This window comes from Phalacrocorax carbo, chromosome 21 (assembly GCF_963921805.1).
Source record: "Phalacrocorax carbo chromosome 21, bPhaCar2.1, whole genome shotgun sequence".
In the NCBI taxonomy this organism is placed as follows: domain Eukaryota; kingdom Metazoa; phylum Chordata; class Aves; order Suliformes; family Phalacrocoracidae; genus Phalacrocorax; species Phalacrocorax carbo.
The window spans coordinates 6,647,179-6,666,198 of NC_087533.1; the positions used below are offsets into that span (position 1 = coordinate 6,647,179).

A 19,020-nucleotide genomic window follows, 5' to 3' on the forward strand; every position below is an offset into this window, starting at 1 on the left:
GATGCATCTTCTTTTTGAGTGGAAACTGGGCATTCTTTAGGAAAGGTTGATGATAGCAGGTGAAAAAAATTACATGTTCGAGCCGTTTTAGTAGAATGCTCACATAAACTGGGTGGATTTCACTGAGGAATGATCTTTCCTGATTTCATCTTTTTTTTTCCCTCTTACTCTGTAGGGGTCTTGGACAGGTTATAACTGACTACGTCCACGGAGATACACCCATTAAACTGGCCAATACAGGTCTGTATGTACTGTCCACCATTACCTTTGCTGGCCTCTGCTACTTCAACTATTACGACGTTGGTATCTGCAAGGCTGTGGCCATGCTGTGGAGCCTCTAACATGTAACCGAGTCCTTGACAAACTCAATTGTTCACCGTTGCCTCTGCTTCATCATATTTTTACCAACGTTTCATGCGAAACAAATTAATAACCAAGGGTCCAGAGTATGTACATATTGCTGCAAGTTCAGAGTTAGTCTTTTAGAAATAAATATCCAACAGCAGAAGTGTTAGAAAAGAAAAAGTCTATTTAAAGTGGATAATGTCCAGGTGAGAGTGAATTGATTTAAGCTGCACTGTAAATTGGGAGGAATTAATTACATCAGTGACAGACTTAGGTAGCTGAAGGTAACTTTCCTTGTAATGGCAGCTTTAATGAGTGTGTTTCTAAAGTAACTGTTTGGTTTCCTATTTTGTAAAACAAACTTGTCTTGCGGAAAATTTAGCTGTTATTTCTGACATCACAACAACTGAACTGTATGTAAGGCACACCCTGTAACTCTTTGGACCCTGAGAGTTGATGTAGAAATGGGAATACTTTTTTCTTAATCCATAAAATAAAAAATTTACACAAATGTGTGTGTGCTTCTGAACGGTTTTTATTACTTTTTGGTTACTTAAAATGTTTTCTCTGCAGATAATTTTTTCCCCTAAAATCAAGTTAAAATACTAATTCACACTGTTATGTTACGGTTCATACTGTTGCTCTGCAACAGGACTTCATTTAGATGTTACTTCATTTAGGTGTTACAAACCAAAAAATATTCTTATCAATATGTATTGTCCTCAATACTTAAAGAGGTAACTTAGACTTAATACAAGAGTAATGTCCATTAGAAATACAGCAATAATTGACCTAAAAGAAAAAAGACTTCTGTACATTAATTTGTGGAGGCATAAATACCATATAGCTTTCCTAGTTTTCCTGGAACCTGTATGTTCACCTGCAAGATTTTTTGGGGTTTGTTTTCTGAATAAGCACTGGTACACGTTTTCTTTTGTGACTGAAAAGACAACAAACATATCCTTTCTGTCATAGCTTGACATGAGACTGTGGCAGCATTCTTCTCTATGTCTTTAGGGTTTAAAGCATTTTAGGGGGGAAATGAGAATCTGCTTAACTTTGTTCTCTCCTTTATCTCCTTTGTCTTTCTTTTCTGACTTCCATAGTAGTAAGGAGTGGTTAACGGTTTCCACATTCTAATGGTACTTCTGTGGTACTGTTAACAGTAAGAGGAACACAATTTTGTGTTACCATCAGTCTGGTTATGCAATACACAGAATTAGTAAGTTGCTGTTTGAATTCTCCAAGACTTTTAATTTTTTAAAATCTGGATTGGAATTTTTAATTTATTTTTTACTTATTCATGTATTCATGGAAAATATCATGTAGCTGGCCGCTTCTGTTTTGCTAATCTTGTGGTCAGAATTAAGATGGTTGCTTCCGTCTGACGTGGTCTGGTTTAGAGATCAATGTGACATTCATTATTTTGTTATAGTGAGGAAGATGCATATGTATGAGTCATTGGTAAGTACCGCTATACAATCGGAGCATGTAACACAGAAAGCGTTTAATATTTCCTCTTTTGAGGCCAAACACAAGAGATATCTCTATGTGGTTTTTAAGACACCTTCTGTGAAAAATGAGTTATTTAAGAACAGAACGTAGTAGTACAGACCTATGATGTTAAGGGCTAGCACCTCTGAGACCAGTTCATTGTGTTTTTGAGGCAAGAATTAAAAAGTAATGATCACAACCTTTCTCTATGAATTCCATGGGTTCATCAGTCCTACTGAAACTGAATCAGTTCCCTGTACCTGCTGTTAACTTTTGCTCTTAATTATTGTGATGGCAGTAACCATTTGGTCTAATCCCGTTTTTGAACATTCATCAGACATATTAAACTATGACTCAGTCCTACTGGGTATCCAGATGTGTTATATTCTTGAGTTTAGGCCCTGCCAGTGAATTCTTCCTAAGCGATAGTGCACTCAGTGGGGGCTGTACCTGATTCTAAGTAATTGGTTTCTTACAGCCTCTAGGTGCTCCTGTAGCAGCTAGGTAGGTGAAATGGCAGGAGCAGCATAACATGAAAAGCTGAGACAGTCAGGGGTATCACAGCAGTTTCATGTCTCTGTGCTTTTTTAAAGCCCCTGAAATTATAGCTTAGGTTTGGTTTTTACCAAAACAAGTCTTGAGACTTGTCTTATCTCTTCTGCAAGTTTGAGGATTTTCCTCCATTTCATGGCAGATAGAGGACTTCCTGTTTTGTCTGATTACTTCTGCCTGTGTGGGGTATGACAACTGTACCAGCTCTTCTGCATGGCAAGCTGAAGACCCAGGACCCTAGCTGCAACCAATGTCCAGGTTATTGCTACCTGCAGTCGGAATAAAAGAGGAAGACCAATGCTTTTAAGTAGGAAAAAAAGACTAATATGTGCCCTATCAATTTCCTCAATAGTAAATATTCAGAATGCATTACATTCACTTTGGTTTTCGTGAGATCCAGTGCTTGCTCAGCTCCGAATGTGAAATGGAGTTCACAGCTTGACCCCAATGTATGCTGCATTGCTACATACACAGGCGAAGATAAGGTCCTTATGGGAGCCAGCCATCGCTGTTTCATTCCATCACTACCCTACAATTTACTGTTAACTTTACATAAAAGCATAATTTTTTTTTCTTGGGCCCTCTGAGGACAAACTGCTTTATTAGAACTTTAATTGTTCAGGTAAGTTAACAGTTTTCTAAGCAACAGTTTCCAGTAAGTTAAAAATTGTCTCTTTCTACTTTAGCTGAGGGTGAGAATGTCACTGTATAACAGATGAATGCTCTCAGGAAATAATCTTCATACAAAAAACTAATAAGGTGGTTATTGGCCAGGTGCATGGTCTGCTTATGAAATCTGTTATTTTAAGTGGTTTTCTCTCTCCCCAAAATAGCTCTATTTCACCTGCGAGACACACAATCTGAAAGCTGTTTCATCAACAGGCAGTAAAGATTTTAGGCATCAGACTATACAGGACAATGTAGGCATGCACATTCTTGTTTCTCCATTCTGTAATTCTCTTTCCTCTTATCTGACTGGAAAACATCCTTCTGCTTTTTGCCAATAATTTGAATTTATTTTCCTTTCTAAGATGCTTCTTTTGTACTGATTTATGGTAGCTAAAAAACATAAAACTGGCTTGCCTTAAATGAAGAAACAATAAGATTTCTTTTATAAAAAGCCAAAATATATTTTAAGACTGGAGAAGTATGTCATAGCTTGTGACTTTCATTCTGACTGAAGTTAGAAGCTTATCTTCATGGTTTCATCCACTTCATCTTCTCGTGATAGTTTCTTTAGAATTAATTTTCTTAAGCAACCTTCTTCCTCAAAGGCCAAGAACATTCCTTTTTCTAGTGAGTATTCAAACTTAAATGCTCTGGAGCTACAAGGTGTAAATGTCTTTTTGAAAAAGATTACATTACTTTCACCAGGAATTTCTTTGGGAACTTCTCCTTCCTGAGGAAGAAAAAAAGAATGGGTTAGTCCTAGCACACGACCTGAGCAGTTCTGTTTCAGCTCACACACATTTGAATTCTTAATTTTGCCTACTACTTATATATACATAAGGTATTGAAAGGAGATACTTACCCTAAATCGAACTATCATTTTCCCACATTCTTTCTCACAACACATGTAATAACTTTTATCTTCTACCCGGATGCTGAATGCAACAGGCATCCCTGCTGAAGGTGTGGTGGTTTTGTAATAGTGAATGTTGAAGTGCATTCCGTTGCCTAAATATAAAGTGTTTATTATTAATAGTCTGCTCAGGAGAGAGCTGCAACAACTTCACCGTACTATGTCTTACTGTTCCACTGGCTACTGCTGTCTTCCCAGGACACTCTTCCTGACGGGACAGCCAGGACTCAAATTTTTATGACTGCTGGTATCATGGGTTTGACTTTTTGCAATCATTCAACAACCAAGATTTTGAATTTGCAAGAAAGCACATGAAGTTACCAGTTAGTATGGGTAGGATGTGCAGATCCATTTACATGCATGCATAAAGTGAGAATTGGATTTGTAAACGCTCATCTGTAAATCAGATTACATCTGTATATATGTGATCTGTAAATAAGTGTTCAGCAAATATAGTTCTAAAGGAATTGCTGAGGGTCGCCCCCTCCCCCCCCCAAAAAAATCAAAGCCAAAACCATAAGTATATTGTTAACTACTGCTATTAGAAGAAACTAACAGCTTTTAGTGCTAATACATTCTCTGTTTAAACATAAAAATGATTTTTTGTAATCAAACAATACGTTTCTGTGTAGGAACTTAATTTGTGATCAAAGCTAACCAAAAATCTCAGCAGCCCTTTCCTGCACGGGACACCCTGCAGGCCTCAGCCTAATCCAGGTATCTAATCCCTTACCAATGCACAAGGCACAAAATTTCAGCTTGCTTAGCTTAGCTTTATTTTTATAAATGAAGTTTAAGCCTTCACGCTGTCTCATAATATAGAGTCAGTGATTGCAAAGAACAAAAGCACATCTAGAATAAAGAAACAGTGTAGTAGTTAGAGTATATATTTGAAAAGTGGTGTACCAGATTTCATCTCCTGATCTGTCACATCTTCAAAAGCTGCCATGTTTAAATCTGGTCGAACCACAAGCAACTGGCTATTTACATTTCGAAGGACTTGGGCGAGAGTTTTTTCCTGACAAAAGGCATCGCATTCCAGCCCTGTAGAAATATTAAGTGAAGAGGGTCAAATATTTTAGCTGTATTCTCCTCAGATCTTGACAAGGTTAAGCCTGTATCAAACTGTTATTAAGGATATCGGGTGAAATAAGTTCTTAGAATGGCAATCTCAAACAAAATGAAGGCTATGTCATTCTTTCCACCCCTCGCTTGTAGCAACCCAGGCAAGACAGAAGGACTTCCCAGAATACAGCAGTCTGGATGTATAAGCAAGAGAAGCTACTGTATCTGCTAATGAGAGTTCAGAAGCAACAGATCTCTCTTTTGCCCAACAATTAGAATGCATTAAGAGGTCCTTGTGTTAGGGAAGCCAATACCCGATACCTTAGGAGGAAACAAAGCAACATCAGCTTCAGAAGAAAGAGATCTGTAGCTCTCTTTTTCATGGTAGCCATTATCAGTTTGAAAACTTGTTCCCTAAGGCACACAAAGCATTTGTGGGTTAGTAAGCATGAGTAGGTTAGTTCAGGTAAAACTGATAATGAAGTTAATAAACAAGGAACTTTGAGCTTACCATCATCATCTTGGTTCCAAGCGAACAATGAAAAAAAAAGGAAAGAAAAAAGAACATTAAGCTCTACGCCCAAAAAAGAAACCACTTTCTACCCACTTTTGTTCTGCAAGATTGGAAGCCAGCCAGCCAGCCACCTACCTACGCATTTCCACTTGTACTCCCCAGTATCACTAACTCACCAAGCTGAGCTGTTCTAACTTCAGAGTGGGTTTTGTGAGCATAACAAACCCAACAGAATGATGAAACCACCAGTCATTTGAGAACTGGAGTTACCACCAAACCAAGAGGCATGCAAAATGTTTTAGGGTTACTTAAGGGTGAGCAGCTCACACCAGCTTAAGCCTACAACCAAAGAAAAAATGCCATGCAAATTTTTATTTTCATCAGCACCTTTATTCTAAGTGAGCAAAAGGACAGAAACAGTCATCGCAAATTGATTGCTTCTAAAGAAGAGGCAGTTTCCTAACTATATCCTATAAGATTGGGAAATTATGCACTTACTCGAAGTCCACCCCACAGCATTCCAACCCTTCTGAGTGTCCTTTACAGGAATGTATTGTATGAAGCAACACATATTCCGCTTAGTCAGGTACTTGGCTCACAGTACTTCAAACTGAAGCTTATGGGTAAATTAGGTTAAATCAGACTGATAAAGGAATTGTTTTTAATCAGTATTCAAACAGAAAGTTACCAATTGCTTAAGGTGTTCAGCACTAATATGGTACTGACCTGTTAACACATTGGGACAGCTGTCTCAAACCCGCATTCTTTTTGCAGTGAACAGCCTGGCTCCATAATCTAAGAACTATCATTCTTCTAAGTAGGTGGGGATTATAACTGCTTTGAGGATTGCTCAGGTAACATGGGCCTGGAAAACCGGATTCCACAAAACCAGGGATGCCAACACAAGGAAAGGGTTGAATTGTACATCAGCTTTTGACCTTATATGCAGAAATAAGACACAGTGCATCTATTTCAGCAGTGGTAGTAATTACCTGCAAAATAGAGGCAGAAGTTTTCTCCAAGTCGTACTGCACACAAAAGAATCTCTTCATCGCTCATCTTCACTCTACCAAAAACACATGGAGAGGATTCAGAGTTAAGAACAATGCTTCTTACTATGTAAGGCAAGGGAGTTCTTGGGCTAGCTCTCTTCTAGTGCACAGTAACATAAAAAGGCTGGCATGTTTCACCACCTGTTGAAAAATTGCTTTTTTCAATAACTGGTTTCCTCCTGTTGCCTTTTATCATTATTTAGAACAACATAGAGCATTCTTCAAGTTCTGTTATTTTACAAAATTTTTCATTGACTTACACGGTGTTACACGGGAATAAATAATTATTCATTACTATTTTATCTTTCTGTGAAAATGCTAGTAAGTAGTTTCATGAACATACTTCATCACATTAGTTCTCTTCTCTTGGGCCTGCAAAAATTATCTTACTATCATATGGTCATTCAATTTTTCTGTTTCTAGTTTTCAAATAAGGAAGTGACTAAGACTGGACTAAGCACCCTGTTACTGGCCATTAAGCCATAAAAGTTATATTGTCTACAAAGACTGATCTTTCCAGGTTCCCTCTATAAAGAGTGAGCTTCCAAAATACCCAGAACTTAGTCCACCTTTGACTTCCCCTTGGGAACGCCTGTATCTTTTGCATCTTGAGCTGGAATTGTTTAGGTTCCTAGAGAAGTTGGGATGTAGTTTATTTTGCAGTAGCAGGGATTTGCTTATGGTGTTTTAACTTTAACTCGGGCTGAATTACGAGCTTGATTTCACAGCTGTTCTCTTTCAAGAGCGACAGAGAAAAGTGAAGATGATGTATTTCCCTTGGGAATAACAAGTCATTTTACAAAAAAAAAACCCAACAACCACAAACCTGAACTGATCATTGAAGACAAGACAGCTTCTGCACCTGAGAGGTTCCAGCCCCTTTTCTACACACTTCAGGGTTAATTTAGAACTAGACCAGGGCTGCGCTTTGCCGCTTATGTCAATACACAACCCCCTCCAAGAACTCCAGAAGAATAACTGGGTTTAGCTTCGTTTGTATCCTCATCCTCATACAGTTAAGAGCCAGACAGATAAACTTCATATTCTTTAGCTTTCTGACATAGTGACTGAGCGTATGTCATACTCTCAATCTGTTTAATGGATGAAACAATGTATACATTTAACATATAAAACACAAGAACAGTGATGGTCATAAACTTGCTACAGGCATTCCATTTCTATAAGAGCACGCATCTGTTTTCTTCTATCATAAAGTTTCTGTTTATGCTGGCAGAAAAGAGATATATCTGAACAGATTGTATTGCTTTGCAGGCCACTAATGTCTCTGTATCTTCAGTTTTAGCACTGCACCAGTGGAAAAAAATTACAAAATAAAAGTTATGTGGGGTCACCTGTATTGACTCGTAGTTGAACTGTAAAGTCTAGTATTTCAGTAATTTTATTGCTGTTGGGACGGTTGCCATTGGAAGGAATAATTCTAAAAAACACACACTAAAATGTTTTTATTTTAAAACTGATTATGAGATCCTCTTCAAAATTAAGATAGCATGAAGGTAGGAGAAAAGCGAGAATAAGGTTTCCTGTCGTATTCTTATGACAGAGGAAGATGTGGTAAAAAATGTCATTCTTTCTCTGGCAGTAAACAGTTCTAAAATGTCCTCTTCTATGCCACTAATTTTCTGAAATGAAAGTTGTCACTTTCCTTCCTGTTTCATTTTGATCTGTATCTTAGTAATTTTTTTGTTGATTTTCCTAAAATGCTTTCTGTCTATGAATGTTCTTACTTTTATCTACGTTTTTAGAAATAAATGCGTTTAACTTTCCAGAAATAACAACTAGTTACTTTACTATCTACAAGACCTGATTTACTCAGCTTTGTGACTGGTGTAGAATTTCTGGCCAGATGCACAAAGGAACACGCACACTGACATTCACCATCACTTCACCTAATCTTTGGGAGCCCAGCATCTGTATGAAGCCTTCAGCCTGGAGCTATGTCCCTAGCCTCTGCATACAATACGCAGGAGGAGACAGTCACAGCAAAATGCACAAGAACTTGTTGATCATACAGCATCAAATAAGCAAAGCCAACACCACTGATTATAAAAACACCGAAATCACTTTTTATAAATAGTCTAGAATATGAAGTGCTTCACTCAAACCTACCAACTCCTGTCAATGGATTCTTTCCCCTTGCACTAGCCACAAAAATAGTAAGCGTAACAAATGTGTTAAAGCTAGGTAAACCATGGGAAGAACTGTCCCTTGCACTGTGAATTTATTGTGCAGTCAAAACATTTATCTTGCCTCCAAGGCTTTTTCACCGCTTGGCAAAGACTTACTACACCGGACAACCGAGCAATGCCCACTCAAGTAAATAATCACGTTCATCAGCCTTAGGGCTTGGGGTGAGGAAATCACAGCCATTTCCTTGTCCCTCTCGTAAAGCACTTTGAGGAATGTATTTCAGAGTGATTTTTTTTTTTTCTCTCATCCCGTTTTTCATATGGTCTATAGTTCTAGCTGGTCTGTGCAGAGAAGACCCTCAGGTTCACAGCAGAGGACGACATCTTTGTTCCCAAACACGCATACCCGAGCCTTTGAAACGAAGTACCGCACCACCAAACAGTGCACGCCTCACGTGTAGGGACGTAAACCAAGAAGTCAAGGACTAGGCTGCTGTTCTAAAGCAGCGGGGAAGGCATGGGCAGGAGCTATCGATCAAGGATTAGAGGTGGCCCTTGGTTCAATGGGTAAAAAGTATAAAATGACGACGCTTCTTGCCCTGATGCGTAGTAAACCATAGTTACATCTCTCACCAAGCACGTCTGAAAGGAGCGGTCGAAGCTAAAAAGACTGTAACGCGTCGCCCCGCGGAGGAGGGGTGCGGGGAAGCGGAGCGGGCGAGTCCCACTCGCGGCCCCGCTGGAGCGGAGCCCGCGGCAGCGCGGGTACCGGGAGGGCGCGGCGCGGCGCGGGGCTGCCAGCGGGCGGGCCGCTGCCGCAGCCGGCCTCCGGGCCGCCCCAGGGATGCCCTCCATCGCCAGCCCGGGCGCAGGGCAACGCTCCGCCGCTGGCTGCAGCCGCGGGGAAGGGACAGCCGCAGGTCCCGCGGCGGGATGTCCCGCCCGAGTCGCAAACGCGCGGGGAGCGGCGTACCCCCGCGCCTGCTGGGCTGCTCTGCTCTGTCCCGGCCCCCGCCGCTGCTCCGCGCCGGGAGGCAGTAGCGCAGGGTCCCCCCTACCCTCCCTCCCTCCCCCCACCCCCCGGCCTAACGCAGGCAGTCCCGGGCGCAGCCTGCGCTCCCGGCCGGGCTGCTCCCGGAGCTTCCAGCTGCGCGGCGGGAGCGGGCGGGCGGGCGGCTCCCGGGGAGAGCGGGGCACAGAGGCGGCGCCGGTCCTACCTCGCTCCTCGGCGGGCTGCAGCCGGCCGCTGCGAGACGGAAGGGCGAACGCAGCCGGCGGAGGGGCGGGGACGGCCGGCGCCCGCTCCCGCCGCCGGAGCCCGCCCGCTCGGCCCCCGGCCTGGCCCGCTGCCGGCCGCCCCCGTGCAGGCGTACCTCGGGCGGCAGGGTCGCGGCTGGGCTACGGCGAAGGCTTTCCCGAGGCCGGCGCCGCTGCCGGGCGCCTTCGTGCGGTTCTGCCAACAGGGAGGAGAGCGGTCTCTGCGGCGGGAGCTGGCGGCTGTTCGCGCGATTTAGGGATGGGGGGGGTTACAGCGGCTTGCATCACCGTACGACAAAATAAACCGCCTGAACAAACTGCGGAGGAAACTGGGACTCTTTCCCAAGATATCTGTCTACGTCTGCATTTATTCCGCGGTACTTCCCCTCCTCGGTGGCGAAAGCAAATCATGCAAATCTGAGGTTAGAAAGGAAGCTTTTTGCGACTCCCGTTATCTCGCATAGATGTCATCAGAGGACTTGTCTTGTTTCTACACCAGCATGTTGCAGTTCGTTTGTTTGGTCCGTAAAATCTCAAGTAGCAGTTCTGAAACAGGTACGAGCCGGCGGCACGTAGACTTCCCCTTCTCCGCACGCTTGCAAGTTGCCCGTAAAGATTGCGTCTGCCTCGGGGGAAGCCCGGTTAGAATTGAAAGCAGCGTTTGGGCGCGTCTAGTTCTTTAAAACAACATTACTGAGCAATAAATCACTGGTGCCCGGGGGGAAACCTCCAAATTATCTTCCATCCCTTTGTACATAAGTTGCTCCAGAGGAGGAGTTCAGGCTCCTCTCACGAGAACGGACAGCCGAAACTCTGGCTAGTAGTCGCAGCCAGGCTAATGGAGAGCTAATTCACTGGCTGTAAATTGTTCCCCAAGTACGTACTAATTGCAAATAAATAAAACGGCGAGAGCAATTACTGATTTCTAACTGCTGCAGCCCCAAAGCGTGATGCTTTCCGGAATGCGAGTACTGCCTTTGGTGACTGTGGACTGCTTAATGCTCCACATGCTGCTCTAACTGCAGTGGCAAGCACTCTCTGGTGATGGGACAACTAAGGCCATTAAAAAACCAGAAAAGCGAACTTTGGAGTATTTTGTACAGTTCGTAGGGTTTGGTAATGTTAAGTGGAATCTCCATGCTTTGATTTTTTGTTTATAATGCTGACTAGGCATTAGGGCACTTAAAAGTTTTAGCACTGGACTGTAGGGGGAATCCCCTCCTAAACGCCCACCAAACCCCCCAACGAAGACAAAACCTAAGACCTTGCCGGTCTGCATGCCTCTTACTGCTCCTAGAGGAAAACAAACGGGGAAAAAAGCGCAATAATGTCTGTAGGGAATGCTTTAATGTCTACATCATAAAACTAGGGAGATAATTTTGAGGTCACAGATGCATCTTTCAACCTCATCTGAAATAATAATCCTAAAAATAAAAATACTGTCCATTTTACTGACAACAACTAATTTTGACAATTCTACCCACAGGGAGCAGCGTATTTCACTGACATGTTAAAAGCAACCAGGAAGTATGTCTGCTCCAGAAATTTCTCTTCTTTAAAGTTGTTGAAAGAAACTAACGAAATTGATTCAGAAGAATTTTAAAAAGCAGAAGAATTCAGCAACAGAGTAAAATCCCCTTTCCGACTGACAAAGAAAAACAGATTTTTGGCAGCTACTGCTTTCAGAGAAGTAGTATATACCCCTATTTACAGACACTCACAATGAATTCTAGCCAGATAGCAATATTATATCATCCCCTTTCGATTTCCTGTTTTCTTACATGGCATTATGTGTGTGGAGTTGTGTTTACCTAAACCTGTATACCAGAGAGATCCAAATTTTATTTAAATACCTAGATCTAGCAGATTTTTATATTCAACGACTGTAACTCTGCTGTTCCTCTTAGTACTTTATTTTAATAGTTGGTTCTTACAGGGGGGGGCGGGAAATCTTTCTAAATTTAACTGGCTTGTGGGTCTGGTCACCCATGTCTGTACATTTTCCTGATAGCCATTTCGTAACAAATAGTTCCTTCCTGCAAAGTACGATCAAATTGCTTCTTGGTCTTTTTCAGCTAAGATAAACAACTTCAGCCTTGTAAGTTTCTACCCCTGAATAATTTTCTTCAGCTTCAAAAGAATATAAATGTTTCTTTTCTTCACTCCAACTGACGTTTAACATTTTTTTCAAAATATGGGCATATGGGCACCAGGGCTTTATTCGGGAGTGTTCCCCATTTGGGCGATAACTGCTTGCATTTCTTGTTCCCAGAATACCTAATTTTTCATGTCACTGCAAAAAAAATAAAAAATTAATGCTGTAGTAATTATTTATCATGTAGCCATTCTTTTCTCATTAACTTTAAAGTTACATTCAGATGACTAGTGAAACATTAAATAATATGGTACTTGGTACCAAAATTTATGTGAAAGCATCAAAACCAATGCCAGCCAGCCAGCCAATATTGGAGGGGTTTTTGTATTAACTGCTGGCACTAGTATTTTTTGGTCTATTGACATTGTATATAAACTATCAAAAAGGAGGACTTGGTCTTTCTTCTCAACCTTTGAGATCCTAAAAATTCAATAGGATCATTTAGCACATTGAATAAAAGGAGTTTTCCTCTCTTAGTCTGTACCTGCTTACATTTATAAGGGTCTGGGTCTAACTCATACAATTGCTGCTATTGTAGGTTTTAAGCTTTGATTACTCCTGGCATTTTAACATCTCCAACCTTAAAAGAACTGGAACTACTTTTAGAGTTATGGCTTTTTTTTTTTTTTTTTTCAGTCTGAGCTGTCTCCATAGACTGTCACATCAATAAGGTACTGAAAGTGGTGAAACAGTTCCAACGTTTCATTTCTTTTCATTCAGGTGGTTTGTTAACAAAAATAACATAGTCATAGTAACTCAATTAGGTAAACACTTTAAGAATACTTTTTTAGCGTATTCTTTCATATCCATTTCTTAATGTTTAGATAGTATTGCTAGAAACATAAAAATCTGAATTTTGACTTTCAGAGCCTATTCGGATAACAGATGTAAAGATCCTTTGTTCTCTTAAAAACAGAAATAAAAAGATAAAAAATAGAAAACCCAAAACAAAAACCAAACCAAACAAAAATAAACCCCACAACACAAAAACAGCACACACAAAAAAAAAAGGAAAAATTGCCTTTACTCACAACTGAAAATCTTGCAATGATTTTCTTCACCGTAGCTAACGAAGCCGAGATTTAGTTTAGGAAAGTAGTAACTTGATGCAGCGTTTAATATTTTTGGTTAACAACGTGAAGTGTAACGCTGAAAGAGCTCTCCTGAATCGCTGTGTCTAGTTTCTTCCCGTTTTAAGCAAGCCACCTCATCACGTAATCTCTCAGCTGATGAAACCAAAGACAGCTTACCTACAGAAGTGAAGCACAGGATACAAAAGGAAAACTTAATAGTATTTTCCATTGTCCAGGAAAAAAAAAGTTGGTCTCGGCAGTTCTCTACTTTTAACGGCACCAATCTCCCAGATTTTTACTGATTCCCCTCCAGCCCTTCCTGAGCCGCCCCGCCCGGGCAAGGCGAGGACTGCCAGCGGCCAGAATAGGGCCGCTGGGCGGGTTCCAGCCAGCCTCTGCTGCCGGCCGTGTGGGGCGCGGGCGTCGCCCCCGCTGCGGCCACGCTCTCGCGCGCTGGCCGCTAACGGCTGCCGAGGCCCGCAAAGCGTCCCGGGCCCGCGCTGCCTGAGGAGGGAGGTCCGAGGCGGGTGGGGACCTCCTGGGCGGGGGGCGCCCCGATGTCCTGAAGGGCGGAGGGAACGGGGGCAACGTAGGTAGAGCTGGAGGCGGGGAGAGATCCCTTTCGTTCAGGGCAGAGTCGGCCTCGCCGGCCCTAGGACGGCCTTCCGCGCCCTCCGCCAACTCGGAGAGCACCTGGGCGGTGAGCCCCGGCCCTACCCAGGCTGGCAAAGGCCGGCCCGGGGCTGGGACGCGCTCCCTCTAGCCCCGATCGGTGCTCTCGCCGTGCTTCAAGGCTCTGCCTCTCTCCAGTGAGGAGAGCCCCTTTGCAGAGGAGCTTACAGAGGTACTGCTTATAGGTTTTACATGCTTTTATAGAGATACGTTTTCCTGTCGCACAGGATAACGGCTTACCAAATATGTTGTACTTTTTATCAGGCAACGATGACAAGCAACACCCCAAAATCTGATGAAAACAGAAGTAAACGTAAAAAAGAGATGGAGGTGAGCAGTACCTGCCTGTTGATGAGGGGTGGTGTTGATGCTGTGAAGCCAATAACACTTGGACTTTCTTTGAAAACAGTCTCTCAAGATCTTGTTAAAAGTCTTCTTTTTTTCAGTTAAACTCTATCTGTGCTAAAAGTCCTAGAACCTGCATTTTTTGTGTGTGTGCTCTGTTACCAGAATGAAGCTTCAGAAAATCTTCAGTTGTCCTCGCTTGACAAAACAGATTTGGCTTTTACTGAGGGCTCGCAGTCACTTTACAAACCTGAACCACTGGAAAAAGTTTTAAATGGTGATGTATTAAATGTACTGAAAGTAACTATGTAATACCTAATTAGATGTTGAGATGAAAATTCATTAAAATGTTTAAATAAAATTACTTTTTTTCTTTTAACAGAGATGAACAAAGAAATTAAGAGCTTGTTATCAAAATATGCCCACATTCTAAGGCAAGTTAACATTGTCCTGTCTGTACAGCACTTTTCTAACCGTGGCTGCATTTTAGAGAAATTAGCTCTGAAAACTATCAAATACAGATCCTGAAATAAAAATGCTGTTTTCTGTTACAACAGAGAACTAATTTGGTCAGAAACTGAGTATTGATAGGCAACACATTTTTAAGTAAAGCATAAAATCAGTTCTAAGTAGTGAGAAAATTAATGGCTTTAGGATTGATTTTAACTACAGATTTTTTCAATTAAGTGAGAGAGCAGCGATGGATGCTTCCTACGTCCAAGAACTTGATGGAATCTTAAAAGAAGCAAGGACCATAGAAAACCACTTAAAACAGAAAAGGGAGAGTCTAAAACAGAGATTCACTGTGATCGCAACTACTCTGCAAAGCTAAATGGAGTTTGTTAGATTGCAGAAATGCAGAGTAAAACTTGTGTAAATTTTACATATTAAAATATAAACGATGATGAATGTTTCATGAATGTCTTATGTAAATATTTCTAGCAGTTCAGGAAACCTTCAACAACTTAAGCAGCAACTTTTTTTAATAAGTAGATACAATACATAGGGTAGTGGAAATTAGTTAAAAACAATACTAAACATCCATTTTAAATCCTATGATCCCAAGGCATTCTACACATTAAAACATCTTTTTTTACTTGTTGACCCATTGCTTTGGCTGACGCTGTGCTTCCATCCCTAGAAAATACTGGGAGCATTTGAAAAATAATTTAGAATGAATTTTGCATTGGTTGGCTTTAAGGCTGTGGAAGTTCAGTACAACTGAGCTCAGATGCAGCCATGGTATTTCTAATGCCACCGCAAAGGATGTTTTTATTGTCACAGCCAATCTTTTGCCCTAGAACATAGTATAGAAACATTTCCATGAAACGTAGAATTTTGAAATATAAGGAGAGACCTCAGATTATTTCATATTAACATTTTTCTTTTTTTTTTTCATTCTACTCTAGAAAATATTTTGGTGCTAAAGCTTAGTAGAATGTACTTGCAATCTTATTTCCATTTTGTCTCAGAATATAAATAGATTGAAAAGATGAGCATAGGAATAGGAGAGTTCTATTAAGAATACTACTTTGGGAAATGTATAAAGAGGTACGTAGTCTTAATTTGAAAATACATTTTAATACTTCTACAGCTTTTCAAATGAAACCAAGGCCATTTTGATATAAACATAAAAGCACATAATAAAAACTTTGCTAGTAATGTCAATAAATAACTAGATAATGTTAACATAATTTAGAATTACATTCCTGGGTTTTGTTTTGTTATTTCGAGACATCAGTGTCATTTGCTGTATATCTAATTTATTTAAGGATGCTGGTGGAGTTTTGTAAGCACTTTTTCTTTCTCGTCATTTGACTCTGTTAAAAAAGTTGAAACATAAAATGTACAAAGCATTATTTGTACAAATTGTGAGGCTAATGTAATAAAGAAAAGTGCTAGATAGTCCTGTTGCTAGCATAAGATATATTTATATATCTTTACCCCAGTACTTTGTATTAATTTTCTCTTTTAATCCTTTCAGATGTAATCAGTACCTCTTTCCCCCTTTTTTTATTAGATAGAAGTCACAAGCAAATCTGTTACCAGTCAGACTGGTACTACTTAAAAATAATGAGAGAAACTGGACATCTAGGGTGAGATTTTTCAAGGTATTTGGATGCCTAAAGATGCAGATATGTACTTAGTAGGATTTTCAAAGTGCCTAAGGATGTAAGCGCCTTACATACTTAGGAATTTTTTTTTAAATCCCATAAGGTGCCTATCTGCATCTTTAGCATCTAAAGACTTTCAAAAATCTCACCACAAGTCTGCCTCATATTTTACCAGTCTCTTACTTTTTCCTAATAATTGTATCTCGTTTTGTAATCAGTTTTGATAATGCTGTTTAAACAGAAGGAAGTGAGAGAAAAAGAGAATATTTTTGAAGTTACATTTTCTAGACTATTGTGCTAAGTATTTCTAAAATCTACAATCATCTATAATGATGAAAAAATGCAGAGTTTTAAATTGTCATCTATGCCTAAATTCAGAAATTTATGGATAGTTATTTATGTAAGCCTTCAAAGAAAAGTTACACCACTTTCATTACCGTTAAATATCTGCCTGTTATCAGAATCAGAAGCTTGCTGCATTTTCTCTGTGCTTAGGAAAATGCAACCGATTGAGATCACCTGGATTTAGATCATCCTGATTTAGTTTACGAGGCTAATACATCCAAGCTGCAAACCTTTGGCTCTTATATTAAGTATTATTAAGAAGCAGAACTTAGAAAACTATTGGATCACATAATCTAAGTTTCTTCCCTTCGGGGATCAGGAGGGCACAGACCCATAGTGTTACTGTTCCAGCAGTTTGCTCCATTTAAAAGCTTCATAAAATCCAGTAAAATTTAGTAAAACTATATTTAGAAGACTGAGCAACTGCTTAGTCTCGCATTCAAGTGCAGTTAAATTCAGGACTTACCTCTCTAAATGATGCCTCTTATGTTTCTACGGTGATTTCTCCTCATGCAGTTGGTTGTCATTACATGTTAGAATTTAGAGTGGGATCTCTGTGGTAGTAAGGGGATTTTCGAATTTGAAAAGGCAGTGAAAGTCAAGTCAGTAAGTACGGCCATAGTAACCTAGCTGAGATTATGAACTGTGTGGTTATGCTTACTAAGGGGAAGTCATTCAAAGCTTTGTAAGGTTTTGAAACAGGAATTTAAAAAAATCATTTTTTAATTACTAAGAGCAACAAAGCTGCTGGTTTTGCTGCACAAATCTATGTGAGGCTATATATAAAAATAAACACTGACCAAGTAAAATGAATAAAAATACGTAGTTTTATAAAGTTCCAGCTTGAAATGGTAAGTTCAGAAAGTTTAAAACATCAAATGAAAATAAACCAGTCTCTCTTCTTTTGAGGTTAAAAATACTTCAGAAATGGAAATACCCACTCACTGGTTGATTTCATGCATAGGTATCTTCCTGTTTAAATGGCAGCCTTCCATAGTTACTTTGCTGGCTAAAAATACAGAGCATTTTTCTGTTGGCCGCCCTTCAGTGTTTGACTCAATATCTATATATATGGGAATACTCATCACACACTGTTTTATTCTAAACTGTTAGAAAATAAAAAGTTATTGTTTTCCTATTTGTCTACTCTGCTAATGATGTTTCTGCACTAATTGCGTCTCTCATGTATTTTGGTATTTATTGGGAGAAACAAACCAAATTTTTTACTTTCTTCTTCTGATGTGAAACTAAAAGCTTATGTGTTCTGTCTCTGAGGAATGAGCTACACATTAAATCCAACTGGCACCCATCCCATCACTATCCGCTTTCCAGTTTTACTGAAGGAGGTTTGAACAGAAAATTAATTGGCTTTAAAGCTGCCAAATCTGATCAGCAAAGCTCAGCTGGTAACTACGTTTTCTTTAAGCTTCTCTTCCTGTTGTTTAAGCTGCAGTGCCTTAGTAAATTAACAAGAACCGTAACAAAAAATGAATGGATTTTTTAAAAAAAATGTGGAAACACCTTAGACAAAGTTCCAACCCTCTTTGAGGTCAAGGGCATTTTTGACAGTGAGTCTTCTGCATTTCTGAGCTTGCTGTGAGTACCTCCACAGTCTGGAAAGTGTAAGTGATGACAACCTAATACTCAGTTCCTCTCATTGCTCTTCTATTTTCTAAGAACTAAAAATGGAAAATAGCAGATGATGCAGAGACAACTTATGTATTCAGCAAAGAGAAATCTTCCCCGAGAAAAGGCTAATTGTGACTGTTTACTTAAAATGAAACTGCCTTTTAGCATAGATGTGGAAATGTGGATTATAATAGAAAAACACCAGATCGAGTAGGTAATATATGTGTTAAAGGCTCATGATGTTCTGTCTAGAGTTCATCAGAACTCAGTTTTGCTAATTGCAGAATCTTTTTGTCTTGGAATTGTCTTTGAAAACCTGATGCTGAAGGCAGCATTGGAAAAGAGCGGAGTGGGTGTTTTACATCATCATGGTGAACAGCCAGAAAAATAGGGCAAAGAATCATAGGCCAATCAGCCTATCTCACATCTTGTAGAGAGTCTGAAGTAAATTTCTTAACAAAGATTTTATAAGCACCTGGGGAGCAATAAATAAATAACTTTGGAAAAATTCCTTTATCAGAGTAGTTGACTTAATATGGAAAAAATACAGATGGCTGTAGTTTGTTGTAATTGGCACTGCACTGTATGATATTATATATAAACGAGAGTAATCAGGAAGTGGGGGCTACATGAATGAGTTAAAAAGTCAACACAAGGAATACTAATTTTTGCTGAAAGG

General features: G+C 40.2%; 3 protein-coding genes and 1 long non-coding RNA gene across 5 annotated transcripts in view; 2 read left to right on the forward strand and 2 right to left on the reverse strand.

Annotated features, from left to right (window-relative positions):
* The window catches only part of BCO2 (beta-carotene oxygenase 2), a 47,202-nt gene that overhangs the window by 5,212 nt on the left and 22,970 nt on the right, over positions 1–19,020 (forward strand). The window contains exon 4 of one of the 2 annotated variants that reach the window (XM_064470880.1): positions 176–860. The exons of the other annotated variant lie outside the window; for it this stretch is intronic. Coding sequence (XP_064326950.1) covers positions 176–341 — 166 coding nt within the window. The 3' untranslated portion in view covers positions 342–860. Of the gene's footprint in view, positions 1–175; positions 861–19,020 lie in introns of those variants that run through there. 2 annotated transcript variants of the gene reach the window in all.
* Positions 865–10,254, reverse strand: IL18 (interleukin 18). Its single transcript, XM_064470888.1, has 6 exons — positions 10,125–10,254; positions 6,545–6,618; positions 5,550–5,558; positions 4,880–5,017; positions 3,923–4,068; positions 865–3,790 (listed from the first exon to the last, which is right to left on the reverse strand). The coding sequence occupies exons 2-6, from the start codon at positions 6,609–6,611 to the stop codon at positions 3,575–3,577; spliced, it is 576 nt and encodes a 191-aa protein (XP_064326958.1). The 5' UTR covers positions 6,612–6,618; positions 10,125–10,254; the 3' UTR covers positions 865–3,574.
* Positions 10,359–13,651, reverse strand: LOC135316678 (uncharacterized). Its single transcript, XR_010375919.1, has 2 exons — positions 13,195–13,651; positions 10,359–12,301 (listed from the first exon to the last, which is right to left on the reverse strand). It is a non-coding gene; the product is annotated as an uncharacterized LOC135316678 (long non-coding RNA).
* TEX12 (testis expressed 12) lies at positions 13,643–17,795 on the forward strand. Its single transcript, XM_064470889.1, has 5 exons — positions 13,643–14,080; positions 14,173–14,238; positions 14,419–14,530; positions 14,636–14,691; positions 14,945–17,795. The coding sequence occupies exons 2-5, from the start codon at positions 14,179–14,181 to the stop codon at positions 15,083–15,085; spliced, it is 369 nt and encodes a 122-aa protein (XP_064326959.1). The 5' UTR covers positions 13,643–14,080; positions 14,173–14,178; the 3' UTR covers positions 15,086–17,795.